Source organism: Equus quagga, chromosome 11 (genome assembly GCF_021613505.1).
Source record: "Equus quagga isolate Etosha38 chromosome 11, UCLA_HA_Equagga_1.0, whole genome shotgun sequence".
Classification (NCBI taxonomy): Eukaryota; Metazoa; Chordata; class Mammalia; order Perissodactyla; family Equidae; genus Equus; species Equus quagga.
The window spans coordinates 112,341,040-112,368,726 of NC_060277.1; the positions used below are offsets into that span (position 1 = coordinate 112,341,040).

Sequence of the window (27,687 nt, forward strand, 5' to 3'; positions counted from 1 at the left end):
AAGCCAGACAGATGTGACTCACTGGCCGTCAGTCATGCTCTGTGGGTGAGGGAGCCGGCCTGGGAAGGCGGGGATATGAGCTTCGGGTCTGGGTGCCGGGGGCTGAGCCAGGAGCCCGTCCTGCGCTTACAGGAAGCAGTCTGCTAAATGACTGCCCTCCTCAGGGCCAGCGCCCCCAGCTCTGCAGCACAGAGGCTCTGTGGCTCTCAGCTCCATTGAGGTCTGTGGCCTCCTGCCTGGGAAGTGAAATGGGAGAGCCCTCAGCTCTGCTCTCTGGAACCAGGCAAATCCTGGCAGCTAGCGGTCCTGGGGGCATTTGCATTCCTGTGATTCCTGTGGCTTTGGCTTCCTGGTGGCCTTTAAGAAGGTCTGCTGCTGAATTTGCAGCAGCGTCAGCAAAGTAGGGAAGGGGTTAAACCCAGTCCGTGGAAGGAGAAAGGCTCCTTAGGTCCCCGACCCAGAATGGAAGCATCCAAGTGGGGATGTCTGGTGGAAGCCCTGTCCTGGGTGCCAGGGAAACTGTGGGCCTCGGAGCCAGTCTGTGATCTGTGTGCCTGCCTGCCTGCTGCCAGCCTGGATGCTCAGTTATGACTATTATATTTTGAATTTTATCACTAAAAATTTTATAGAAATCTGTTTTTTCTTTTGTTATATGAGTACCTATGTATTATCCTCAATTTTGCCTTCTGGACCACAAAGCCTAAAATATTTACTGGCCCGTACAGAAAACATTGGCTGAACCCTGGTTAAATTCAACAGGCCACTCATGAACAGGGCCCCACATTCAGGGAGGAATGAGAGTCAGCGTGCTCAGGGGTCAGGTCGGGGAAGCTGGGCAACACACGTGCTCGGGGGCCAGGGCGGCTCAGAAGGGGTGGTCCCACGGCATTAGTGAACAGAGAGATGCAGGGACACTCACAGCCGAGACAAACGTGTGGAGGGCGGCTGCCTCCTTCCCTGGTGGCTCCTTGGTGCCAATAAGGAAGGTTCCGTGCACAGGCCATTCCTTCTCTTTGTTCTGTAGCCCAGCCCTGAGGGACACTCAGGTGTGTGTCCCTGTTCCCAGCTCAGAGTATGTGAGCGAGTAAGGATGACCAGGACAGCCGTCCTTCCCTCTTTCTCTTTTATTCTTGACCCACCTTGCTGAAGGCTTGCTAGCTTACCAGTCTTTTCAGAGAATCAACTTTTGACAGTATTGATATTCTCCATTTTTGTATTGTTGATTTCATTGTTAATTTCTGCTCTTTATAATTTTCTTCGTTATACTGTGTTTTTTGTTTTATCCTGTTGTTTTTCCCCCTAACTTCTTAGTTGGATGCCTTAGCTCGTTAATTTTCTGTCTTTTCTCCCTAACAACATTTAAGGTCATCATTTCTTTTCCCTTCATTGTGTCTGGACAGCCAGTTGTCATCGGTGTCTTGTGTCAGTACGAAGGGGCCTGAGCCTGCCCGTCCATGCTCTGTCCTGGAGCCTCCCTTGCGCTGTCCCCAGCCCCGTGAAGCTTGCCTTGTCATGGTTGTGTCAGGCTTTGTAGCTCGCTCTCCTTCTGTTCTGTCATTCCTGCACGGGTCTTTGTTGATAAGTGTTCTCACTGAAGTCTAATGGGACATGTGCCATGTCCCCTGTGCTGCGCTGGAGTCCAGAGCCTCCATTTCTCTGCCCTTTATTCCTCTTTCCCATGTGTCCCCTAGGTGACCGAGCTGCATATTGCCAGGCAGCCAATAAGAGGGTTATGGATGTGATCAACTCAGCTAGGACCCGCCAGCAGATGCTGCATGCCCAGACCTTCCACAGCGACTCCCTTTGGACCCAGGAAGACGCAGCCGCTGCTGGTGACCGGAGGCCAGCCCCCGACACCTGGATTTATCCATTGATCCAGATGAAGCCCTTTGAGATCCATATTGACGAGATTGTCACCGAGACCCTGCTGACAGAGGCCGAGCGAGGTGCTAAGGTCTACCTCACCACCGGCTACTTCAACCTGACCCAGGCTTACATGGACCTGGTCTTGGGCACGCGGGCCGAGTACCAGATCCTGCTGGCCTCCCCAGAGGTGAATGGTTTCTTTGGGGCCAAGGGGGTGGCGGGTGCCATCCCAGCCGCCTACGTGCACATCGAGCAGCAGTTCTACAGTGAGGTGTGCAGCCTGGGGCAGCAGGAGCGGGTCCAGCTGCAGGAGTACTGGCGGAGGGGCTGGACATTTCATGCCAAAGGTACGCAGCCAGAGGACTGCCCCCAACACGGGATAGCCCGGGAGGGGGACGCGCCCCCGCTCTCCTGGCTCACTTGTTAGCGCCCGTCTTGCCCCGCGCCTGCTTGTTAGAGCTCTGTCCCCGTCCCTTTTGGTCTTCACGACGGCCCTGCGGGCCTGTCAGAGTCATCCTGTTCAGGTGCATTTCAGTTATGCAGGATCCTTCCCTTTTATGCAGCGAAAACGTATAAACTCAAATCATTTGGTAGCTGTTTTAGACGATGTTCACGTAACCTCTCTCCTCAAATAGATGAAAAGACGTGTGATTTAGGCTTTCCTTGATCATTGGCATTCTCCTGTGTGGGCCACGCCCTTCTCAGGGACAGAGGATTCATTAGGGATCATTTATTTGGCATTAAACAGCCTAGTTTTTTTTTTCTTTTCCTCACCGTTGCTGGGTTTTTTTCCTGTATGCCAATCCTTCACTTTTTTTATATAGCTGAGAAAATCAAGGCTATATACTTACAATATGTACGTGTACAGTGCTGCCTGTAAATGGGTCGTAGTTTGAATCGCATGTTTGTTCTAGTTGCTCTCAGGCAGTCGTGTGCATCCATGGAGCAGCCCCCATATGGCGTAATCCCAGGCGCAGGATCAGAGATGTGGATAAACGGGTTTAAACCTTGTGAGGAGAGCGGGATTATCCCCGCTGCTCCCTGATGCTATGAGTGCGCCGGCCTCTTGCCGCGTGGCCACTCTTCTGGTGCTCGCACAGCCAAGGTGGTTAGTCCTATGTCTAAGGAAGAGTGAACCGTGCATGGGCCCCTGAGCCACAGGTTGAGTGCATGGCTTTTTTGACTTCTCTTTGGTGGTTCAGGGGCCTGTTTTGCTCCTGAGCTGGTCCTGGAGGCTTCCGGAAGTACTGAGAGAGGGAGGAGGCAGTGGTGTTGCCTCGGCCTCCCATCTCAGATGGGAAATCCAGGCTGCAGACTGCCACGGCCACTCATCTGTGTTGTCTAGAGGTTGTCTTTGAACCCTCAGGTTGAACTGTTTTTTTCTAAACCAGTGGTTTTCATCTGGGGATATGTTCTGAGAAATACCAAAGCCCAGGCTACCCGAAACCTCCTGCGTCCAGCTCTCCGGGGGTTTGAACCCAACATGATATTTTTAAGAAACTCCCCTAGGAGATTCTGATACCTAATTTTTTTTTTTTTTTTTTTTTTTTTTTTTTGAGTAAGATTAACCCTCAGCTAACATCTGCTGCCAATCCTCCTCTTTTTTGCTGAGGAAGGATGGCCCTGAGCTAACATTCGTCCTCATCTTCCTCTACTTTATATGTGGGATGCCTGCCACATCATGGCTTGACAAGCAGTGGGTAGGTCCACACCCGGGATCCTAACCAGCAAACCCAGGCTGCCGAAGCAGAACGTGTGCACTTAACCGCTGCGCCACCGGCCGGCCCCTCTGATACCTTGAGAACCACTCTTACGCTTAGAATGGTGGTGCTTCTGGCCTCTTGGGTGGTTCCTCCTTCCTACTTTGAAGCCTACATGCCTGCTCAAGCAGGTGGCATTGTTTGGTGTGGGAAGGGAGCTACGCTCTTGTACTGTAGGCCCCATCCCAGCATGTGATATGGGCTAAGCCAGGCCCGGGGTCAGATGTCTCAGGCAGGCAGGGCCAGCCAGTGGGGTGGTGTGGAAAGTATTTTAGGGTTGGCTTTGTTACTTCTGAGAATAACAGTGCCTGGCGGCGGGTATTGGAGACAGAGAGCTGGACAGCGGGAGAAGCTTTGAGCTTCAGAGAGGGTGTGTATGTACACATGTGGCTGGGGAGCTGCACACAGGCACGTCTAGGCTCGCTCCTTGTCTGCACTGTGGCTGGACCACTAAGGGGTCCCTTTTCACTTTGGTCCCCCCAGCTCAGCCTGGCCCATCAGTTCTTTCTTTTTTTTTTGTATTTTTTGAGGAAGATTAGCCCTGAGCTAACATCTGCTGCCAGTCCTCCTCTCTTTGCTGAGGAAGACTGGTCCTGAGCTAACATCCATGCCCATCTTCCTCTACTTTATATGTGGGACGCCTGCCACAGCATGGCTTTTGCCAAGTGGTGCCATGTCTGCACCTGGGATCGGAACCAGCGAATTCTGGGAAGTGGAATGTGCGAACTTAACCGCTGCACCACCCGGCCGACCCTGGCCTATCAGTTCTGACTGTGCTGCGGGTTGTTTCCCTGAAGCTGTGCTGATAACGTGCAGTGACTCCCCAGTTACCGTTGAAACAGAAGCACCAAACCGGCTTTTCCAGTGTGTCTTGCCTTTTCCCGGATTGGCATGCTTCTGCCACTCCCTCCCTCCCACCCTCTGTGGGTGGGGTCCTGCAATCTCGGAGTGCTGGGTCCATGGGGAAGGCCAGGAATCCCAGGGCACGTGTACCTGCGTGTGTAAGAGAGAGAGAGAATTGGGGGGTGGAGTATGTAGAGAGGGGCTTCGTATAAGCAGAGGGGGCATCACCCTAAAACCAGGAGCTGGAGGTCACAGGTCACTCAGTGCTCAAGTGAGAGGCCAGGGTCCTTCCCTTCTTAATAGCTGTGATCTTTGTGGGAGTCTTAAGTTGGCCCCTTTTCTGGCTCATCTCTTGATGGTCACTTCCCCCGAAGCAGTCTAGGAGAGACAGCCTATGTTGTATGAGCAGGCAGCCCAGATGGCGGCATGGATTTGGATAGTGGGAGCGGTGGACCATTGTCTGTCTGCCCTCTGCAAGGCTGGTGCTGGGTACAATGGTGTGTCTGCCTGGGCGTGTCTGTGTTTGAGCCCCGGAACATTCCTGCAGATGGCTGAGTAGCTGATACCACGATTCCCTTTCCCAAGTTCCTGCAGGACAGGCCTGGGCTGATCTCAGCTCCTTGTGCTTCCAGAAGCTGTGGGGCAAGGAAATGAGCCGGGACGCTGTGTTTGTTGCTTCCAGATCCTCGTGCCTCGGACAGTATTCCCTTTGTCAGCACTGCACCCCCGCCAGGGGTCAGGCACTGGGAGGATCTGCGTTGAGCCTGCTGGTGGCCCCGTGAGTGTGGTGATGTGAGGCAGCTCTGCCCGGTCCCTGCCCTTGGGACGCTGACAGGCTAGGTGGAGAGAAACAGCCTTCTCGGGGGAAATGACCACCCCAGCCACCAGATGCCAGTGGATAGCAGTCCAGTCCAGTGACAGGAAGTTACAGGCGCTGGAGTGTATTCTTTAGCATCTTCTGTCTTATCAGGTACTGTTGGGAAGTTGGAGCAGCAGCTCCAGTACCTTGTTGGGAAGAGCACATGTGGAAGCATTTGTTGGCGCAGTGCTGGTTCTGTTCCCTGGGCTGGGTAGAGATGCCGCCCGGGCACACTTCGCTAATTTCTTAGCAGGCTTGAGTGTCTATCACATCTTAATAAATGGGGCTACTTCAGAGAACCAGAGGAACCTTCCACTATTTAAAGGCATGTAGTAGAGACTTCTTTTGCAACATGGTTTATCTGTGTAGTTTTTATTTGGATCTTTTCAAAGGACGCCTATTCAGAATACTAAGGAGACCCCGTGTGTGCATGATTTGGTGGAGAGGTTACCACACTTGGAGTCTCGAAGCCTTGTTCTCAGCCCAAATTTACTTTTGGCAAAGATGGAGGGACCTGGTTCAACTTCCATGTAAAATGGGGTGACAGCACTGGTTCATGCATTCGAGTTTCTGTAAAATGACTATGCAGTTCATAGGCGAGGAGAGGCGCCCTGGGAGCCGTGGACACTGAGCACACAGGATGGAGGGGCTCTGTGCATCGCAGGTAGACGACTGCTGGACGGGCAGTGGGTCCTGGATCCTAGGTGAGGAGAGGTGACCTCATTGCCTGTCCTTCTGTTGCTGCTCTCCCTGTGGGTCAGTGAAGGGGGACCCTGAAGCTAGAGGTCTTCCCTGCAGCTTCATGGCCTCTGGAGGGGCCATTGCGGAGTGCAGGCTGGGTGGGGGTCCATATTAGACCCCAGTCAGCTAGCAGCTTTTCGGGTTTTCGGTTTGTCAGTTTCCTGTTGCCTGGCCCTGCTCCTCACCTGGTAGGCATGGTGGGACAGGGTTCTGGGAGTGGGGGTGGCATTCGGACTCCAACGAGAAGTACCTCGAATGCCACAGGAGACTCGCTCGAATGGACCCTGAGGATTTTATTTTTTCATATCTGCTTTCACTTATTGTACAGATGTTAAGTGCCAGGCACTGCACTTCACATGTGTTAGCTCATGTAATAATTTTTTTTCTTATCACTGAAAGTTTGTACCTTTTATTTATTTTTTAAAGATGATTTTTTAAGAGAAGTTTTAGGTTCACAGCAAAATTGAGCAGAAGGTGCCTCCTGCCTCCACACCTGCACAGCCTCCCTCATTAGCGACATCCCCACCAGTGGTGCATTTGTTACAATTGACGAACCTCCCCCAGAGTCCGCAGCTTACATTAGGGCTCATCTTGGTGGTGTACATTCTGTTAATTTGGACACGAGTAATGACACGCATCCACATTACAGTATCCTACAGAGTCGTTTCACTGCTCCCAAAATCCTCTGTCTCTGCCTGTCCACCCCTTCTTCCCGCCACCTCCTGGTCACCACTGATATTTTTACTGTCTGCATAGTTTTTCCTTTTCCAGAAGGTGATAGAGTTGCAATCACACAGTCTGTAGTCTTTTCAGACCGGCTTCTTTCACTTAGTAACATGCATTTAGGGTTCCTCCATGTCTTTTCCTCACTTGATAGGTCATTTCTTTTTAGTGCTGGATAATATTCCATAGTCTGGATGTACCATGGTTTATTTATCTCCTGCTGAAGGACATCTTGGTTGCATCCAGGGATTTCCCTTTTAAACCTAGGCCTGGTCAAGAGCAGGGCACAGGGGCTGGGAGCACTTGTAAGCGCTGTGTCTACCATGTGCTAACCAGCTAACCTCTTGAGGTCCTGAGAGGCAGGAGCTTGAGGAGAGGCTGAGCGCGCGTTGAGATGCGTCAGGCCCAGCTCGCGTGTCTTCTCAGGTCCTGCTCCGCGGCCAGGAAGCGAGCGGAGAGGTGCTCTACTTCAGGGGACTTCTTGCTGGGAGCAAGAAACATGCAGCTTTCCAGGCCTTGCCCCAGCCCCAGCCCTTCACACAGGGGCCACGTCTATGCTGGGGGACACGGGCTCTGCTTACAGGCGTACATTTTAGGGAAGGATCAGAAAATGAGTTTTAAGATGTCGATTTCGGTGTCATCTGGCTGCAGTATTCTCGTGTTAGCGCAGTGTGTGTGGCTAGGGCGGGGCAGGGCCACTGGATTAAGAGATTTCTGGCTCATGCTGACAGAGGACTCTGTTAATCATTGTAAGAATTGTCACTATTTTTACTGCCTTCCCGATAGGCTGTTTGGCATAGTGCCCAAAGGTGAACTTGTGATGAGAGCCGGGGCAGCTCCACCCTGTTTGCCCAGGGCCCACGTGGGCACCTCTCACCTGAGACTGGCAGGTGTGCTCCGGGGGCGGTGCTGTGCAAACTCCTCGCCTTAGACTGAAGCGTGCCCCAGCCTCGGGGCCTCTTGGAGTGTTTGGTGCTGATCTGTTGTCAGAACAGGCAGATGCTTATCCATTTGAGGATAGGACCGTGATGTCTTCTGTCCCCTCTTGTTTTCATAGGGGTCTGAGAATCCTCTGAAATTTATTGCAAAATATTGTGGGGGAGGTGAGGGCAGGGTGCGTAAGTTTGAATTTTTCTTGGAGAGATCCTGAAAGAAGGCCTCTAACCTGAAATGTTCACAAGCTCCTGCTTCAGATCCTCAAAGCTTTTTAATACTTAATTCAATCCTCGTTTGTTGGAAGAGGCATTATTATTATCACTTCATTTATTTTATTCAAACAAATATTTATTGCATGCCTGCTGTGTGTGTGCCCAGAGCATGCAAGGCATTGGGAAGAAATCTTTGGGAACAGGACAGACTGACTCCCTGCCCTCCTCAGGCTGATGGTTTCATGGGAAGCAGACAATAAGCAGCCAAATCTGTTCAAATACAGGGTCAAGTACTGTAGTGGAAAGGGTTCTGAAGAAGACTGAAGCAGGGCCGGGGATCCAGGCCAACAGGCTCTTTTAGATGGGGGTCAGGGAGGGCCCGTCTGAGGAGGTGACAGGGAACACAGACCTCGGACAGTAGAGGACTAGGCAGAGGGAACCAAATGTGAAGCCCTGAGACCATCTAGGCTTGAAGAGCAGCACGGGGGCCGGAGCTGCCAGAGTGGAGTGAGGAGGGCTGCAGCAGTGGGCATGAGACTGGAGGTGGCCGGGGCCTGTGGGGAAGGGCTCAGAGGCCACGGTGAGCAGCGCTGTGGGGAGCCTTTGAGTTGTCTGCTTCGCCCTTCAGAATGATGCTGGGCCTGCGTGGAGGAGGGAGCGTAGGTGCCAGCAGAGCAGAGGCGGGGTGTCCACTGTCAGAAGAGGAGACTGGAGTGTCAGAGCTGAGAAGCAGCGGAAGTCTTGGGGCTCCATGGGCAGCCATGTTCTGCACCCTGCTGCGTGTGCACATCGTGGTGAGAGACAGGCCCCCGTCCTCCTGGCACCCCGCGTGGCGGGGCCTCTCCCTGCTCTGTGAACTGCCGTGTTCAGTGCACTCCCTCGCTCTTGTTCCTGCTGTGAAGGCTGTCCCTACCTGGTGGTTCCTGGAATGGGAGAGATGTTGGGCCCAAAGGTCAGGCCCTGGGGAGAGGAGTTGGGACTTCATAAAGGTTTATGGCTTGGCTAGGAAGTGTGGTGTTTCCCGACAGCGAGTCCCTGCCCTGGGCTCTCACCTGTGCGTGTGCTCACTCCAGCGTCCTGAGCAGCAGCGCAGGTTTGACCCAGAGCTCAGAAGGGTCTCTTGCCAAATGAAGACTTCCCAGCTGTCCTCAGGGCACAGACCAATGGCTAAAAACTCCTGACTTGGTGAGCTTGAATCTGGAAGGCCTGTCGTCCCTGGCGGCCCTGGCATTCACCTGGAGCACTCTGGGGCGTGTGCTATGTGAGGCCGCCTGCAGTGACGTGGGGCACCCTTCTCTGGGCTTCCCGCACTGCACTAATGCCATCTTGTTGAGGCTCACCCACAGGCGCTGGTCTCGCCATTTATGGTCTTTATCTTCTTTTTGATGGAGAAGGATTGCAGTGCAAATTAGACTACAGGGGTAGCTGGTGGGGTGATCGCAGGCCTCATCAGGTGGCCAGCATTACCCCTTTAATCCCGAGTGCTCACCTCAAGTCCAACCTAGGCCAAAGAGGAAGCCAGCCAAGCCAGGCAGAAGTGGCAGGGAAGAGAGAGGAGACGAGGGATAGGTGTAGACATGCGTTCCCGACGGGGCGATAGTGCCCCCGGGAGGCGAGCCTGGTTCCTGGGGAGGGTGCTGAGAAAATCTGCGTCTTATGATGGACATACATATGTACGCTACACAAACAGATGCACTGTGTATCTGTGACAGTAAAATTCCATTTGGGGGAGGCGATTAAGAAAAACAGGTCTGGAAAAGTTCCTTCCCATGTCACCATGTGGGTATCAGGCCTCCCTGCTTCTCACTCTCTCCTGGCCCCTTCTGGGCAGGCTTGGGAGAGCTGGCTGGACAAGTAGCACTGAGCAGACCCAGTGTTTTTAAGGGGCTGATTTTGGCATCACAAGAGTGGGACGAGTAACAGCAGGGAGTGGAGCTCTTGCCTTTCTGAGGCTGGTGGAGCTCTGGCTTCACCTCGTCTCTCCCAGCTCCAGGCTTTTGTGGAGAGGTGGGGAGAGGGCAGCTGAGCCTAGTGCAGATGGGGGGCCATTACGGTAGAAGACAAGCCTTGGCCATTTTACTTGCATCTCCCTGGGCATCTGTAGCAGTGTGCCAGGGGCCAGCCTGTCCACCCCTGTGGTCTCTTGAGATGGGATAAGGTGAGCTACGTGGTTGTCTGCACAACAGTGGCCCGCTGGGGTGGTACAGTTGATCGGGCAGTACAGTTGATTGAGCGATACACGAAAGCAAGCAAGTGGCTTTGATGTGGCCCCTGTGTGTGTGTGGGGGGGCAAGCACATTACAGGAACAGGCAGCAGAGCGTCGTCATCTCTTACCCAAGATGTTCTTGGAAATGCTCTTGCTCTGAGTGAGAATTAGGAAATGGCCTTCTATTTTAGGAGCTTGGTGTATATTACATGTTGTTGATTCACTTATGATGATCTTGCGCGCCTGTGGGCCCTGTGAAAGGGTCTTGTTGGCAGAGGAGAGACTGAGGGTGGTGGGAGGGCATGAGGAGGCTGGCCCTGAGCAGGGGAGTGTGGGCCCGACTTGGTCACACTGACGTTAGACTGGGTTTCCTGGGCCACGCGTTCTTGGTGCCAGTGAGGGTGCAGTGCGGAGAAAAGGACAGAAGTCAGGCCCAGATGTGGGCCCTCGTAGGAGGAAGGAAGCCCAGGGTAGCACGTGTCCTTGGGAGGTTAGGTTTGGGGGATGGTCTTTTTAGGAGAAGTAGTTCTGATGGGGGCTGGCCTGTGATAGCAGGCCCTGTAACTCAGGGGAGGGGGACCGAGTTGGGGCAACAGGGTGCAAAGTAGAGGACCTTCCTGTTGTCTGTCACATGACATTTTAGGATTCTGAGAGACCTTCATTACAGAAATGTCACCATGGTGTTGTCAGAGACAGCGAGTTCCCAGGGCAGGGGGATGAGGCAGTACCCACTGCCACATGGCTGCTCATCCCGGGCCTGCTTTTTCTCTGACTGTGGTAGCAGCTGGCTCATTTCCTAGCAAAGAAGGGGAAACAGAGTTCTCTGGACAGAAACTTACAGGGCCCCATGGGTTCCCTCCTTCATTAGCCTCTAGTGGACTTGGCCTGTCCGGCCCGGAAGTCCCTGAGTCCCCAGCAGGGACTCTCACTTCTGGCACCCCTTTGGGCTTCACAGTCTTTTATGGTGTGTCAGCAGCCTGAAATAGGGAGAGTTGCGTGTCCCTAGGTAGGAAGGGCCCAGCTTGTCTTCAGGTAGATACAGAATGGAGTAGACTTGTTCTTACCAAGTGCCTTTGTCATCGCCGTATCACAGCCCCACGTCTGCTGGCTTAGATAGAAAGGATTGCTGTTCCCTAGCCTACCGTGTTAGCACGGCAGTAGCTTCTATCCTGAGAAGCAGGTAGGAAGTGAACTCCATAGGTTGGTGCTCATGGAAGGGTGCCGGAGCCTCTGGCCAGAGTGGGCTGTGAGTTCCCATGGCCAGGATGTGGCTGGGGCAGTTCGGAGAGCAGAGATTAGAGGCCCTGAACTCTCTGGGAGGGGCTCTGGTTAGCATTGAGGGGGGATGTAAGAGCAGGACCTGAGCTCGGGCATCACCAGGTTCCCTTTAAGAACCCACTTCTTGTTGTGCTTGGGGACAGAGGGCCCAGCGTGCAGTATGGCAGAAGACAGAAGAGCCCATCTCAGCGAGCCGTCCCTGGAGTGCCAGGCTGCCCCACAGACCCTCGATCCCCAGCAGCACCTGGGGCTGAGGCAGTGTGTCTGCAAGTAGAGCAAGTCCTGTTGTAGCCTGTCCTCTCGGGCTGCAGCAGCCGTCTTATCACCGCAAGCCCAGTGCTGGGCCACTTTTCTCTTAGGTTGAGACGAGGCGTGGAGAGGCGTCCAGCAGATGCTATGCTCATTTCCTGTCTGCACGTTTCCTTTTCCCTGCAGGCCTCTGGCTGTACCTGGCAGGGAGCAGCCTGCCCTGTCTCACGTTGATTGGCTCTCCTAATTTTGGGTACAGGTCGGTTCACCGGGACCTGGAGGCCCAGATTGCCATTGTGACGGAGAGCCGGGCCCTGCAGCAGCAGCTTCACCAGGTTAGTTGGGGCAGTGGGATTTCCTGGGGTGAGTGGGGGTGTAGCTGCGTGCTCAGCCTGCCTGTGTCACTGGGTCCCCTGAGAGCTGACTCTCGCCGTGGTCTCCTGCCAGGGATTGAGAGCAGAGTCAGAAAGTACCAGAGTCCTCACAAGTGTGCCTATGGCAGGGATGGCTGGTCATGAAAGAAACAAAAGGTGGTATTGCTGGGCCATCCTTTGAAGTCAAACACACTCTGACTGCTGCGGCCTCCTCCCCCTGCAGGGGCCACTTCACATCCTGGGGGACTTTTGCTTTCCCCGCACAAGAAGAGAACACTGTTTTCTCACTGGGATGGCAATACAGCGGTGGTTCCAAACCTCTTCTAAGAATGCACATCATCTATGAAAGGGTGCAGAGGGTTAGGAGCCAGGGCTACACAGGAACTGGGCCTGCTGGGGAAGAGCTTCAGGCAGCTTCCAGTCATTTCTGAAAAGACCAAGGAGGTGCTTCAGAGTTGGGGGAGGGAGAGGCAGGAGGAAGGTTGCCCCCCAGGCAGAAAGGATATGCAGGGAGCCAGTGTCTTTGCAAGTAGAGACAGAGACCAGAAAAAGAGCCAAACCTTCGAAGAAGCCAGAGTGCCGGTGCACAGATGATGCACAGCGCTCACGCACTTTGGGGGCTCCGACCTCCCGCTCACGGCTTTGTCTGCCCTTGAGGCGGTGTGCACCGTCCTTTTGCACTGCTGACTTGGACTCCATTTCATTTCACAGTTGTCTCACTTGGTAATGATCTGGTTTGGGGTTGAATATACGGGAGGTGGTGGCGAGTGCCTGGAGGAGTGCCCAGCCAGGAGCACGGTCCTTTCGTGGTGTGTTCGCAGGGTCTGGAGGTGGGCGGCCTGTGGGGCCCAGCAGAAACTCATGGGCTGCCTCTGTCTCCCAGCCCTGTTGGGATGGCGGTTGGGCAGGTGGGCTCATTTTCCCTTCAGGAACGCCAGTGTCTTGGTATATCTGTGCCGTCTTTCTCATGTTCCTGGTTGTAGTAGGACTTCCTTCCTTGCAGCCCTGAGAGGGAGGAGGCAGGTGTTCTTCCCGACAGTGGGGGAGACGGGACCTGAGAGCAAACCAAACTTGCTTTGGCTGGCTCCACATGTTGGTGTGGACTGGTGATCGAGCACAGGTGGCCCACTGAGGACCCTCCCGCTCTCCTTGGAGGAGAGTTCTCAGAGTGTCTGGTCAGGTCTGTGCTCTCAGCCATTTGGAATTCTGGAGAGCAGCCCTTTCTCCCAAGCCAGGGCTGGAGAGTTACAGGGGTAGGGGACCCTGAGCCCCATGCCTCTGGCCGGCTGGCGACCCACCAACAGGTCCCCAGAAGCAGGGGAGAGACCCCTGTTTCCTCACTGGGATAGGAAGGCAGTGGTCTCGGCCCTCCTTCCATGAGAGGAGGATTTTATTTTCTGTTTAGAGAATAACAGAAAGTTGCTGCGTCCGTTAGTGCCCTTCTATGAGTCTTCGTGTTGGATTACCTGCGGCAGTGCTGACAGACTTCTGAGCGGGCAAGTGCAGGAGCGGTGTGTGTGGAACCTAGACGACGCTTTAGGCTCGGGGTCCAGTGACCTTTACAACACAGCCTTTCCATGGAAGGTGCCAGCTTCCCGCCTGAGTCATGGGATACAGATAACACTGCTGTAGGCCAGCCCTCAGGAGCTTCAGCTGTTGACTTTGTTAAGCTTTTATTCTCCAGTGTTTGGGAATTACTGTTGCGAAATTGTTGGAGCCTTTGTTGATGGACGAGGAAACGGTAACTGCCGTGTTCCCTGGGATCTGCCTCCTGCGATCTGGGAATCTTGTCAGTGCCTGAGTGGGGCCTTGGTGCCGGGAAGGGCTCACGACGGGCGAGAGGAAGTGGCAGCGGTCATGCTCTGGGTGGCCAGCGGGAGAATCTGATCTGCTCAGCAGGTTTCTTACCATAGTGAGACTTCCAGCAAATGACTGAGGAAGCCCCCACAGCTGAGGTTCCAGCAGGGGACAGATGGCCTTGGAGCCAGGCTGGTGTGAAAGTACAGACCTGCAGCTTTCACTGGCCGAGTCTCCTGAACCTTTGCCTCCATTGCAGGGAGAGCTGGGTTTCCACAGATGCCTGGTCGGTGAGGGTCTGCCCTGGGTCGGTAGAGAGTCGTTAGTGTGAACTGGCCTTGGGCCAGGACGAGGTCTCCTTGCATCTGGGTTGATTTGGGGGAGCAGGTCCCCCAGGCCTGTGCACAGGGTCCTGGTACTGGCTGCTCTCCCCCACTTCCTGAGTAAGGGGACTGAACCCACATCCTGGATCTTGAGAAAAGCTGGGCCGGTTGTGGTCAGGAGCTGCTTTCCCAAATGACATATTTGGGATATTTTCTTTTTCTTCCCAAACCTGAATCCCAGGGGCTTTTGATTGTGGGAGGGTGGCAGTTCATGCTACTGCAGCTCTTCCGTTCTTCAGAGACACATTGATTTCTGTGCCTTTGAAATGCATTTCTAGATAATTCTGCCTGTATACTTATATACTAGGACTGCAGCCACCCTCCGGAGAGGCCCGTCTGATGCCTGATCCTGGGACTGCTCAGCCACACAACCTCCCCACAGCCCAGAAAGTCCCTAAAAGCCCTGCTGCCCGGGTCCCTGCTCTCAGAAGCTGCCTCTGGAGTTCTCCTTGGGATCCAGAGAAGGGCCCTGTTTGTATCACTTTGGGCACTAGGAATGGGGAGATATTTTTATCAGAATCCGAAGTCCCTCCCTGCACTTAGTACGTACAATAAAAACTGAAAGCTTCCTGGTTTTGTTCAGAGAGCACGGTTTACCACTTGTGACCCCAGAACGACTCCCTTGAACGGCATTGTAACCTCGGTCAGCTGACTTCCTTCTCCATCCCTGTTGTGGAGTCTATGAAGAAAGTTAAGTGTTTCTGGTAATTTAATTGAAATCTTGGCTGTGTATTCATTTGAAAACATAAAGCTGGAGCCGGGTCTGTGGAGACTTCTGCAAACCAGCCCCCTGAGACCAAAGCTGGCTCCTCTGTCAGGCACATCTAGCCGGGGATGGGGTCCTTTGCAGAAGCAATTAGGAGGCTGGAGGGTTAGAGCTGGGATGGAAAAGTCTGGAAGTGCAGCGTGGACCCTGGCCTCAAGAGCACCTATTTCACGACAAAGGGGTGTGAGTGTGAAAAATGTGCAGGAAGAAATGAAGTCGAGACCCTCGATTTCCCCACCCTTGACAGAAAAAGCAGTGGACATACTCTGTTGTGTTCCTCCATTCCGTTCTCTCTGGGTCAGAGGAGTTTGCCAGTGACGCGTCTTCCGTTTCTGCCTCCAGAGAAGACAGCGTGCAGCTGCCCCACGGGATGGGGCGGCGTTGTCCCGGGGTTTCCTCTGGTGCTCCTGGTCCTGCAGTGGACAGAGTGTTCTCACAGCCATTGCCGTTGGATCCTCCCCATAGGATGGGAGAGTCGGTATTTTACAGATAAAAGGACATATGATTCAGAGAGGGGCTCACAGCCCTGAGTGGTGGAAGCGGTGAGAATCGCATCCCCTGCCTGCTGCCTGCTGCCCTTCGGAAGCTCCATCAGATCCCTTCTTACCGAAGGCAGCATGCAGCGGGTGTAAAGAGAAGTTTCTTCTCTCAGAGATGCCAAACACACTTTAAGATAGGCTTATATAAATGTTTTGTAGCTTGTTTTTAAATATGAAAGTAATGAATGTTCATTGTAAAAATTAGGAAAAATTAGAAGACACTAGCCCTTTCATGCAGATATGATCACTGAAGTCATTTTATTATTCCCTCTCTGACTTTTGTTGTGTGTGTATGAAAAGGTATAACTTGCTTTTTTAATGAAATTACTTATATCTAGCATCTTTTGCTTAATATATTGTGCATTTTCCCATATTATTAAATAAGTATTCTTCTAGAACCAAGATTATCTCATGATGAATGCTGTTTTGTCATATGGGTTTATTATATTTAATTGGTTGTTGGACATTTAGGTGGTTTCCAGTTTTTCCCTGTTATAAATGTTGCTAAATGTGGTCAATATCAGTATACAGACTCACAGTGCATGGTTCTGAGTGCATCGTTATTGTCTTGGGATAAACTCCTACAAGTGGAGCTTTTTAAAACTTTTGATACCTGTTGCTAACTTGCTCTCTAGAAAGGTGGTTCGATTCCCCTTTCTGTCCACAGCATGCGAGTGTCTCCTGGGCCTTTGTCAGCACGGGGCCGTGACGTGACAAAACCACGTTTTGCCAGTTTGGGAGAAGAAAAACTGTCTCATTTAAAAAATATCTCATTTTAATTTGCACTGTCTCATTTAGTGAGGGTGAACTTTTAAATATTTTTTCCACCAGCTGTATTTCTTCATCTATAAATTGCCTGTTGTGTACATGGCTTGCTCTTAAAAGTTTAGAAGCATGGGCTTCTTAGCTTTTCTTTTTCTTTTTTTTTTTTGAGGAAGATTAGCCCTGAGCTAACTGCCGCCACTCCTCCTCTTTTTGCTGAGGAAGACTGGCTGTGAACTCACATCCGTGCCTATCTTCCTCTACTTTATACGTGGGACGCCTACCACAGCATGGCTTGACAAGTGGTGCCATGTCCGCACCTGGGATCCGAACTGGCAAACCCTGGGCCGCTGAAGCGGAACGTGTGCACTCAACTGCTGCACCACTGGGCCTGCCCAGGTTCTTAGCTTTTCTAAGGAGTGTTTTGCGGGGCCTGGCCCCCCCGCCCCAGTGGAGTCTCTGGGCTGCTTGACATGCGAGCTTGGGGCCAGCAGGCATGTCACCGGGTGCTGGAGGAGACCCCTAACTCCTGTTTGTTCCTCTTTCTCAGGAGCAAGAGCAGCTGTACCTGAGGTCAGGGGTGGTGTCCTCCGCCACCTTCCAGCAGCCGAGTCGGCACGTGAAGCTATGGGTGAAGATGGTGACTCCGCTGATCAAGAACTTCTTCTGAGGACGGACAGGTGCTGGCTCGAGGGCCGCCCCAGCATGGTTTTCCCAGGACTTCACTAGCAGGGCGGTGGTTTCCGCTTTGTCTGGGGTTCCTGGGCTCCAGGGCTCTTTGGTCCTTTTGTTGGTTCCATTCCGAGTGGTGTAATGTCTCAGGTCATGGATGGTCTTCATCAAAGTTTTTGAAACCTAATGCTAAATTAGGCAGCTCTTTCCCCTTCCATCAGGTGCTGCCTCTCCCTCAAGTGCCCGGCCTGGCCGTGGTGGGGTCAGCACATGCAGTGCTCTGCAGCCCTGGGGTCAGGGCCTCATGACGCGGGGGTGCACAGGTGGATTCCGCGTTCCCCTTCTCGAGGCTGAACATGGTCCAGAAGGCAGGAGGAATGGGGGGAGGAAGCGCTTTTGGTTGGGAGAGTGGGTCTGGCCTGCCGCCCTGGCCAGCTGTGCTTGCTGGGATGAGACCGCCCGACCTCAGGGCTGCTGCCTCAGCTCCCTGACGTTTCTGTGACATGCACTTACGGAGCTGTGATGTGCTCCATGCTGGCCACAGGTAACAGGTCACGCTCTACCTACTCAGAAGGAACCTGCCGTTAGTGGTGGAGGTGGCTGCTTCACCCAGAGCTGCTGGCTGTGTCCCACAGTGGGACGTGAGTAGGCCTGACCTGAACTGCCCCTTGGCTGTCAGGACACCAGGAGGCCGGCAGGTTGCGGCTGCCATTAGAGATGGGGGTCTCTCTGTTCCAGATCCCTTCAGACCCTGACCTCACCCCTAGATGGCCCCACATGGGATCAGTGTCCTGGGGCGCTCTGGGTGGAGTTGTCCTAGGCCGTTCCAGGCTCTGCTAGTCCAGCCCTCACTGGGAGGTGAGGATGGGAATGGTTGGACCTTTGGCTTGTGGGGAAGGGGGAGAGAGAAAGAGTCACAGACAAGAATGGAGGCGTGTGTGGCTGGTGTGTTTTCAGCATTGGCTCTCTGTTGGCGGTGTGGGTTCCCGTGGTTCCTGGTACCATGGTTCTCCTCTCAACCTCATTTTTTAAAAAAGTGTATTTTATGTCATCATTTAGTTTTTCTTCAGTATTTTAATTTTTTCCAAATAATGTACAAATTTAGAGAGTAAAGTACTAAAAGACCAACAAAATGCAGCTGTCTCTGGATCTCTCTCTCACTCCTGGCTGACTCAAGAGTGGGGAGCCTTGGTTTTGGCCCAAGCAGCCTCTTTTGACTCTTTTATCTGTTTCTTATAACACATGTTCATATTTCTACAAATGTGTATATTGCTTTTTTCCCCCTAAAATATAAACGCTTAAACAAAAAAAAAAACCCAAAACATTATACCAATGTCACACCTGATTAAAACCTTAGCAAGAATTCCTTAGTATCATCAAATACCTGGAAGATATTCACAATTCCAATTGCTTTGTAAATATTTTTTATTTCACTTTGACTTTCCCTTGGGTTTGTTCGACCTGAGGCTCCACATAAGGTCTATGCCTAGTGATTGGGTGATGTCACCTAAATCTCTTTTAATCCGGTTCCCTCATTTTTTCCCCTTGCAATTTATTTGTTGAAGAATGAACCTCATTTTTATTAGATCTGCTTAAAAGGTTTTTGTGTCGCTTTCTCACAGCAGGACATCTTTAGAACACGTCATGTGTATTTATCAACAGCCAAGGTGCCCTGCCTGTGTGTGTCTCTGCCCAGTCTCTCCATCATCAGCTGCTTGAACCTCGCCCAGAGAAAGGCCTTCCAGAGAGAAGGCCTCGGCCCCAGGGCATGGCAGTCCATCCTTTCCATCCCTGCATCCTGCGTGTGGCCTCTGGAAGAGCCTCATGTGTCTTCCTCTGAGGGCTGGTGGCTCCGACAGTCACCTTCCTGGGTTCTAGAAGGCCGTGCTGGTCTGGCCCACCCAGCCATGCTGTGTGCATGGGGCGCTCCAGTGCTGGGAGCACCTTGTCTTATTCCAAGAGTGCCTGCAGCCTGTCTCCGCAGAGCCGGGCAGATCTGCCGGTTTTAGGGAACCGGGTGGAGTGGTGGCCACAGCCACACTGCCCTGGGGCAGCAGCACATCACTTAGCACTGTTTGCCTTCAGACTAGTGATTACATTGTCCTGGGGGACAATTAGACCAGAGAAGCCAAAAGAATGTGCCAGGGCACTGGGTTTCTGTTTGGAGAGAGGTTTTCAGTAAACAGCGTGTGCATTCCTACAGATTCTGTGGGACCAGAGTCAACGTTGTGCCACAGCTGGCTTGAGCAATCTGTGGCCGGCTCCCTCCACACTCACTCAGCTCCTCCCTTTGTCTCTGTTCGCTACGTTCAAGACAGTCCTGGCAGGTTCTCCCACCCAGGAGTGCTCCCCGAACCAAGGCTCCCCACTCTTGAGTCAGCCAGGAGTGAGAGACAGATGCAGAGAGTGGCCTGCTCCAGGCCTCAGTGCTTTGAGATGCAAAGCGGATTTTGTCCCACCCCCTGTTTTCCCCATCACTGGTTTGCAACCCAAAGGTGAATCATCTCTTGGAAAGTTTGGATATAATTTTGTCAGCTAACCACAATATGTACGTGTGGAATAAATTACTGTTTTATTTCAGGCTCTAAAGGCAAAATTGGAAAACCTTCCCGTTTCGTGGTTATTACCAGGGATTGAAAATGAGTTGCATGGTGGCCACTGGCACTTTTATCTCCTGTGGTCAGAGCAGTGGCTCTCCTGTCCCTCCAGCCTGGACATGAAGGGCTGCAGTGACCCCTCCTGGCCAGCAGAGGTGGTTGGCAGCAGCCCGGCCCATCGGCCACAAGTCCTGCCTTCCTCACCAGAGCCGCAGAGGGGCGGATTTTCCAGGCCACAGGGAGGGAGGCTTTGAGGGAGGTTTTTCCTTCTCCCTCTTAGTGCCCCTGGGCCCCAGGATTATTGTGAATTATTGGCCTCAGAATTTGGGCTTCCAAGACCTCTTCTTTACCCATGGTTTGGGTGAGAATACTCAGAAAAAAGTTTTCACAAACCTTCAGGATCAAGTTGAGCTTAGAATGAGCCCAGGTATTCCTAGGGGACTCCCTTTACTCTGCTAAAAACATGAAGGGTGCCAGCCTGTGGGCCCTCTGAAGGCTGTCTTATCTGGAGTTTGTGGGCCCTACTAGCTGCCTTCCCTGTGCCCCTGAGTTTCCAGTTCATCGTCTCCTCTTGTCTACCCACTACCCTAACCCTCCTTGAATGGCAGCCCAGTCGCTTTGCTGGAATGTCCTGCATCAGCCATGGAGAGTCAGACAGGTCTGGGGCTCGCTGGTCTCACTTCTGCTGAGATCCTTCTGGATACAGCTAGAAACAACCTCCTACCAGTCAGATGGGGCACCTGAGGTCTCAGCCAGGTCTGTCCCTGGGCAGCCCCAGGACCAGCACCACAGCAGATGCTTCTCTTGGGGCAGGAGCCCAGGGAGTGAGGGACAGCTGCTTGGCTGCCTCTCATCCCTTCCCCGCTGGCTCGTGGGCAGGCTGTTGCTGACCACCTTGGGCAGGAGGCTGTGTGTGCTTGTGGACTGCCTTTCCTTGTAGGACACAGTTGTTTTGCTTAGCCCCCTCTCCCTGGATAGCTTGAGGCCTGAAGCACAGATGGGCTGAGGGACTTGTCAGCAGGCACGGGGGGCTCGGCCTTCCTCATCCCACCTCACTGCTTGCTCCCCGATTGCAGTTCACTGCTGGGAAGCCTGGCTTGTTGGGAAGTCACGATTTCTTGGCTGTGGAGCAGCGACCCCCTACTTTTAGATGGGGCACACCCTCTGATAAGCCCTGATCCCTTTCCCCTGCTCACCCCAGGCAGCAAGTTAGGCTGCTCGAGGCAGACACCACCCAGTGTGGGAAGTGAGAGCTGATGGCGAGGGGGAGGGGAGGGAGATGGAAGAAGATGAAAATGCTGCCCAGTAGGAAAAAGAGACTCTGGACTTGAGCAATTTAGTGTGGAAATCAGAGGCCTGGGACCTCCCAGGACACACACATGTTTGACGTGGTCCCTGAATCTGTGTTCATTATGTCCTGTCTCAGCCATTTCAGAAAGTGGGCAGTTGATGGGGAGGCGCATCTGCTACACACACATGGCATCTCTGTGGATGGGTTTGTTCTTCAGGATCCCGGCGTGGGGAGGGACCATTCCCATCATTGAGGAAGGCTTTCTTGTCCTTGAGAGAAGGCAAGGTGTGTCGGGGATTGTCTGTGTGGAGGTGGCAGCTCCTGTTTGTGGGAACGCCCTGGCCCCTCATTGCTGGGTCGTTTGCATGTGGCATCTGGCCAAGGGTGTGGTGCCACACCTTCATCCCATGTGCTGCTTGTGGGAAAGAGTAAACCCGACTCACCCCTCTAGGAAGTCAGGATTTAGGGGTTTGGTTTCTGGGGTGCTTGTCCCAGCTGCTGAGAATCGGGGCCTTACCACCAAGCCTGTGTCAGACCCCTGGTGGCCATCAGGCACCGAGCTGAAGGCCAGCTGAAGGGAATCAACGGGCACAACTAAGTGACTGCATTGTTTTGATCCAATCCGCACCCCTCTTGCAGGCTGCCCTCCACCCTTTGGCTAGTCCAGATGTGCACGGTTATAAAGTGTTTTGATGATTTAGGAGAACAAAAAGCAACTATGAGTTCCTGTAAAAATAAGTGATAATTGCAAAGCTGGGTTTCTAACTGTAAATTGGAAGCTGTGGTAGGATCTGGCCCAGGGGAGCCCGGGCCTCGAGGCAGGACCCAGGGAGCGAGCTAGACCTGCAAGAGCAGTGCCACAGCTGCCAGGATCCACTTTGCTGCCTTCTCTTTGGTCTTCAGGTTAAAGGTCCAGACGTAGGTGGGGCCTCGGATGCGTGTTTTGTACACAGGACACTCATATATGTTCTTGGTCTCCATGCGGTCCACAGGAATGGCCTTGATGAAGATGACGGGCATGGCTGGCGTCAGCTCTTTTAGCCGAGCTTCAGCGATGACTCCGGTCTGGGTGTCCCAGCGGGCTCCTGTGGGGACAGCACGGCTGAGGGTCAGGGTGGCCTGTGGTGAGGTGACTGGTTCCTGTCTGGTGTGCTGGCTGTGATGGAAGGGAGGGGCTGGAAGGGAGAGGTCTGGCCTTGCACCCCCACCCCTGCGACACCGGCTTGGGCCCCCCTCCTCCAGAGAGCTCAGGCCAGGTGCTGGACTGGCACAGGAATTGCTAAAGATGGGTTGCAAAGAGGACTCCGTAGATGACTGTGCACGCTGTGACTGCCCAGGTGTCTCGCCGTGCTCCGAGGAGCAGCTCTGCCTAAGGCTCTTGGTCCTGTCGTTTACACGGGCTGTGTTCAGAGCCTCATCTCTCAGCCTTCTTAGTTTCAGTGGCAGGAATCATAACTCAGCTGACAATTACAGGAGAGTCCCTTCATATGGAATGTCTAAACTATGTGTACACACACAGTATAAATAATTACATGTACGCACATATAATTGTTACGTGTCTTTAGCCAGACTGCTATTATTTCTACTCACCCTATTTAATGATATTTATATTTCCTGTCTGTAGTTCCAAAATAAACATGGAGAATGTCTGCTGCTGTGCTTGTCTTTGGTGATGTGGGAATTGGGGAGCCCTGAGCCTTCAGCCAAGCCCTGACACCCCCACACGTCAGGGTGACGTCAGTCGCTGAGTAAGGCGGAGGTGTGTGGTGGAGTAGCTGGCTCTGAACTCGGAGTGGGTCTGAGGAAATGGGCCTGTCTGGCCTCTGCTCCACGCAGGACAAGGCTGATGTGGGAGGGGACTGAATGAGCGCCTGGCCTCACTCCCCTCCTGCTGCTAGGTCCCGGCCACTAGGACAGGAGCTGGGCAGAGGTGGGCTCCTGGACATCAACCCTCACCCCAAAATGCCCATCTATCCTGGGCTCCCTGCTCCAAGGCCTGGGAGGGCTGAGTTCCTCATCACCCCGAAACAGGCACTCACATCTGAGGATAAGCCTGCCATTTTCAGCAGAGCAGATCCAGGCTGGTTGCCTACAGTGGCGTGTTTTTGGTCACAGCCTCTCAGCACATTCTCAGAATCATGTCACCTGTCTCACAGGCCCCCGTGAGCGCCTCTCTCCCATCCTGCCCCCTCACAGTACGCACACAGCCTGTCTTTGCCAGAGCTACTTTCTCTCTTCCAGCCAAGGAGGACTGGCTCTGGAAGCTTCCACAGACTGGCCCCCTTGTTACCTTCCATGAAGAGCCCGTACACATAGGAGCCCTCTCTGGGGGGAGCAGTCATGTCCTCCCGGTTCTTCTTGGTCACTTCCACAGACAGACACATCTTGTCCAGCGGCCACTCATTCTTCCTGGCCATGGACTGCATGATGGCGGTGAGGAAGGACTGGGGGTTGAAGAAGCCGGCCAGCCACACAGTGGTGGGCAGGGCAAAGTCTGTTGTCCAGGCCTCGAGCTCCTGGAAGGAAACGTGAGCAGGCATAATGCTAGAACCTTTCGTGCGCATCTCAGCAGAGCGCCAAGAGGGCCCTGGAGATAAGAGATCAGTGCAGTTCGGCCGCCTGCCTGTGACGTGGCTTTACTGTCTGGCTCCATGTTAAATGAGGGAACGGGAAGAGAAGGGTCAAGGAAGGATAGCTTAACTTTGAGGACAATCTGGAAGCCCAAAAAAGGCTTTTGCTGTCGTCACCTCGCCGCTTTTAGAAGGCAGCTAACCTGATGGGGGGTTCACAGGCTTTTGAGCTCTGTTAGAGAGAGCTCTCTATATTTGTGTTGATGGAAGCTGCTCTCACTCTAAGCTTACTGTTTTCTTCCTTTAGGAGGAAGTGCCTGCATTGTCAGGCGTCTTTGTGGCGTGGGCCAGGCCCTTCCGGCCCTGCTCTGACAAAGGCCAGGCCAGCAGGGGCCTCCAGGCCTCTGGGCGGGAACATATGTTCCCCCTTCGCAGCCATGTTCCTGCCGGCTCTGGGGGCGGGGTCTGCTGTGTGTCCCGGCAGGCAGCAACTCCTATGGAAAACTCTTACCCTGATGCGGAGCAGCAGGTCAGCATACCAGGCCGCTAGGCCCATCATGGAGGGATAGGCCCGGGCCACCCACGTATCGGGCACAGTGTCGTAGAACAAAGCCGTGGACAGGTCTTCCATGTCGGTCGTGATGGTCAGTTCCCCCTAAGGGACACACAGATGGAAGTGCCTAGGGTCCTAGGCTGTGCCTCTCGGCAGGGACGCAGACCTGGTCAGTTGTGTGCCTTGTTTGACCTGCTCTTGGCAAGGTGGGAGAACCCCCTCCCTGCCCCCTGCGTGTGTTGTGAGTTGTTGAGAATGTAATTTGACACGGAGTGTGGGTCAGTGTGGTGCCTCTGCAGATGCCCCGCGGTGGCCACGCCAGCATTTCCTGCCAGAGAACAGTCTAGATGACCTCCATGGCCTGTTGTGGAGCACCTACAACTCTAGGCCAGGGAATGCAGAGGAGGCAGTGGCATAGTGAGCCTGAGGGGCCAGGCGCCCAGTGGCCTGGGCTTTATTGTTTGGTTTGTGGCCAAGGAGGTGAGTCAGCCTGCGGCCGCCGGCCCACTTCCTAAGTCACGTCCCCGGGGCCTGGCTGACCCATATTTTTTTCACCTTCAGCCCCAGGTTCAGCTCCTTCAGTGAACGGCGCATTTCATTGGTTAGGATGTTCATTCTTTCACATTCTTGAAAGGCGACTACCACGTAGGGGGTCTTTTCAGCTGCTTTCGCCATGATCTCGGCCATGTTGAACGTTTCCGGGATCTTCTCTAGGATCTCGTCCAGCACAGCCTTCACCTGGAAATCAGTCCCAATAAGTCCCGTCATGCATCTGCTCCTGCCAGCCCTCCCCCAGCGTCCAGGTCAGGTAGCTGCCCCAGACGTTCATAGCTCCAAATCTGGGAACAAAGGGAAGTGGAGTTGCTGAAAAATCAGGATCATGGAGGTGCAGCCCCACGTTTGACAAGGAGAAGGGAATCTTGGCCAAGAGGCTTTGATGTTCTAGTCCCATTGTCACGGCCATATGGCTGTGGCCATGGGAGCATCAGGCTTCCCTAGCCTGGTGCCTTCAGACATCCTGAGATGTGCCAGCTTCCTTCCCCCATCAGATCATCTGGCAGTCGTGGGATTGTGACCTTGTCCTCCATGTGGGCTGTCTGCAGGGACTGTGCTGGTCACACTCTCTCAAGGGGTGGCCCACATGGGGTCACGTACACCATGCCCATCAGTAGATTTCTGGTTTCAATCATCAGATCTAGGAAAGGTCCCAGGGCCTCATAGCACTGAGGGTTTTCCAATCAAGAATTTGGTCTGCTTACTGGGAAGCCCAATACTTAGCTAATTTTTAAGAGAACTTGTCCAGAATATATTAAAAAGTGCAAAGGTGCTAATGCCTCATGAGATGGCAGAGGTGACCCAGACAGGTGAGAATTTATTGAAACATTCTCCGAGCTCTCTGCTTCGAGTGTTTGTGGGATCTGCCCACTGTTACCATCTAAGCTCATCTGGAGGACTGTTCTGTTGTGTCTGGAGTGTCCTGTAAGGGCCACACTTGCTCTCCCAGGACTTTTGGCTGCTGCTCTTGTGCTCGCTGGGCAAGGTTGGAGGATGGCCTGCACTCTTCCCTGGCACCCAGGTGGTGAAGTTAGAAGGCTCAGGGAGGGTGGCCGGCCGAGATGCGCCCAAGTACCTGAACATCTCCTGCCTCTCTAGGCCCTGGATACTCTTGCTGAGCCTACATCTGCCACTGGGACCTGTTAGCCAGCCTGCAGGCCCAGCCCGCGAATTTCTGATTCTGAGGTCTGCGGTGGGGCCTGAGTGTGGGTGCTGACAAGTCCCCACTGGGGTGGACTTCACGACCCCCAGTTCTAGGCCCTGCCCTTTTGCTGTCGCTGGATGGATATTAGGGTGCCTGCCTTCTCCTCGCGAGAGACTCCTGTGCCTGCTCCCGAGTCGGTCTCTTTGGGCTGCATTTCCAGGACAGTGCGGAACAGCTTCTCTGAGGTGACCGTCAAAAAGCCAATCTCTGCGTTGGGGTGCAGGCCGTACAGGTAGGGACTCTCGGGGGGCAGGTTCTCGTCAATGTATTCGTGGTAGCTCTGAAAAGGGGCGGTTGGTAAGCAGGCTGCCAAGGTAAAGCTGTGCAAGCTGGAACCTGTGTCCTCCGTTTATTAAGCATTTCTTACTAGAATGTTCCACCCACGTCTTGCTCTCTGTACAAACCCCACTGGTTCTCCAACCTGCTTTTTGGACCGCCCCCCTTTGCTCCCCAGCTACATAAAGGAAGTTTCCACTCTCCCTCCCCAGAGGCTGCATTTCAAGCCCTCTCTTACTTTGGAGGCCTGGCTTCTTGCTCAGTTATTGATATTCTGTTTGTGACGCACGACTCTCACAGGGAGCCAGCCCGTACGTCATTAACCTCTGTAGTGGCTGCGTCACAGAGTGAGCTCCTGTTTCGTTTGTTATCGTCCCCGAGAAGCAGCTCCCTCACCTTGTAATCCAGGTTGGGGGGTATCTGAAACCCCGGGGCCAGCAGGATCTCTCCCTCCAGCATCTCTGCCCGGATGTACTCCGCCAGGTACGTCCTGCAGAGCCGGCGGTCCCAGTCATCCGTGATGTGGCCGCCGTACATGATTTCCCCGAAGAGGTAGCGGAGGTCGTCCCAGGGCACCTGAAGGAGCACGGAGGCGGTTAGGGGAGGGTGCCCCTGCCCGGCTGTGTCTGTACGAACGAACGTCAGGCCTAGGGGCTCAGCTGTCGTGTGAGGGCCCTCTCCTCCACAGCAGCTGCTTCTCCTCTGTCACCCCTGCCTCTTCCTCGCCCACCAGGCCTGCAGGCTCACCTGTTGCCCTCAGTCCAAGGCGCACCTTTCCTCCCTGTGCCACTGCCCTTCAGTCTGACTCCGTTGGCCAGCTGCCCTTGTCACTCTCTTTCCCCTTTGGCTTCTCTCACGAGGGGCCCTCCTCCCTCTGTCTCAGACTGCGTTTCCACCCCTAACCAGGGACGGCCCCGGCCCTCCACCCGCAGCTTCCTCTGCACTTTGCATTGACAGTGACCTCGCTAGAGCTCATCTGCCAGAACCCCGAACTCCACACGTCCACCCCCAGCCCCAGCTCACTCTCTCTGCCTGTTCCTCCCTCTGTTATCCATGCTCAGACGTGGAGCCATCTGTGACTCTTTCCCTTTGCTGTCCACTTTCAGCAAAAGCAGTTTAATTCTATGTGATTGGGTGTTGGCTCTCAGGCACCGCGTATCTTTTTGGCCATGAGATCCAGTTAGTCGTATCTTCAGATGCACGATTGAGTCTTCCCTCTGAGCCCGGCTGAGGTCGCCCGGGTCATTCCTTGCTTGTTGCTCCATTCCCAGCAGCTCGTAGCCACGCGTGCCTCTGACGGGGCTGCAGCGCGGTGAGCTTCGCACAGTAACTTACCGACCAGAACCTTGGCTCCCAGGGCTTAGAAGACGGGCCACAGTGGGCAGTGCGCACACGCTCAGCCTGCCACCGCCAGCCCCACAGCCTGCCCTCAGCTACTGCCACTGCTCTCCACCTCCCTTGTGCTTCTGCCTTCTGCCCTCAGCCTGAACGCCCTCTCAGCCGCCACTCGCCAAAACGCCACTCATCCTCTGAAGCCAGCTCAAACGCGGCCTCCTCTACAGAGCGGCAAATGTGTCTCTCCGGCCTCCAGGCCCCTGCGTGTGGCTCCTCCTGCACTGGGCTCCAGCACAAGTACTCGGGAGCCACAAGTTAATTCCAAATTTCCCAGCAGCC

The 27,687-nt window shown here is 53.9% G+C and overlaps 2 protein-coding genes across 2 annotated transcripts in view; one reads left to right on the forward strand and one right to left on the reverse strand.

Annotated features, from left to right (window-relative positions):
- Window positions 1-16,975, forward strand: part of PGS1 (phosphatidylglycerophosphate synthase 1) — a 33,617-nt gene extending 16,642 nt beyond the window's left edge. The window contains exons 8-10 of the mRNA XM_046676347.1: window positions 1,692-2,213; window positions 11,861-12,009; window positions 16,846-16,975. Of these exons, the coding sequence (XP_046532303.1) occupies window positions 1,692-2,213; window positions 11,861-12,009; window positions 16,846-16,965 (791 nt within the window). The 3' untranslated portion in view covers window positions 16,966-16,975. The remainder of the gene's footprint in view (window positions 1-1,691; window positions 2,214-11,860; window positions 12,010-16,845) is intronic.
- A 64-nt stretch (window positions 16,976-17,039) lies between these two features.
- The window catches only part of DNAH17 (dynein axonemal heavy chain 17), a 117,405-nt gene continuing 106,757 nt past the window's right edge, over window positions 17,040-27,687 (reverse strand). The window contains exons 76-81 of the mRNA XM_046677445.1: window positions 26,410-26,589; window positions 25,835-26,017; window positions 24,534-24,716; window positions 23,937-24,080; window positions 23,146-23,371; window positions 17,040-21,940 (exon numbers count right to left, since the gene is read on the reverse strand). Coding sequence (XP_046533401.1) covers window positions 21,693-21,940; window positions 23,146-23,371; window positions 23,937-24,080; window positions 24,534-24,716; window positions 25,835-26,017; window positions 26,410-26,589 — 1,164 coding nt within the window. The 3' untranslated portion in view covers window positions 17,040-21,692. The remainder of the gene's footprint in view (window positions 21,941-23,145; window positions 23,372-23,936; window positions 24,081-24,533; window positions 24,717-25,834; window positions 26,018-26,409; window positions 26,590-27,687) is intronic.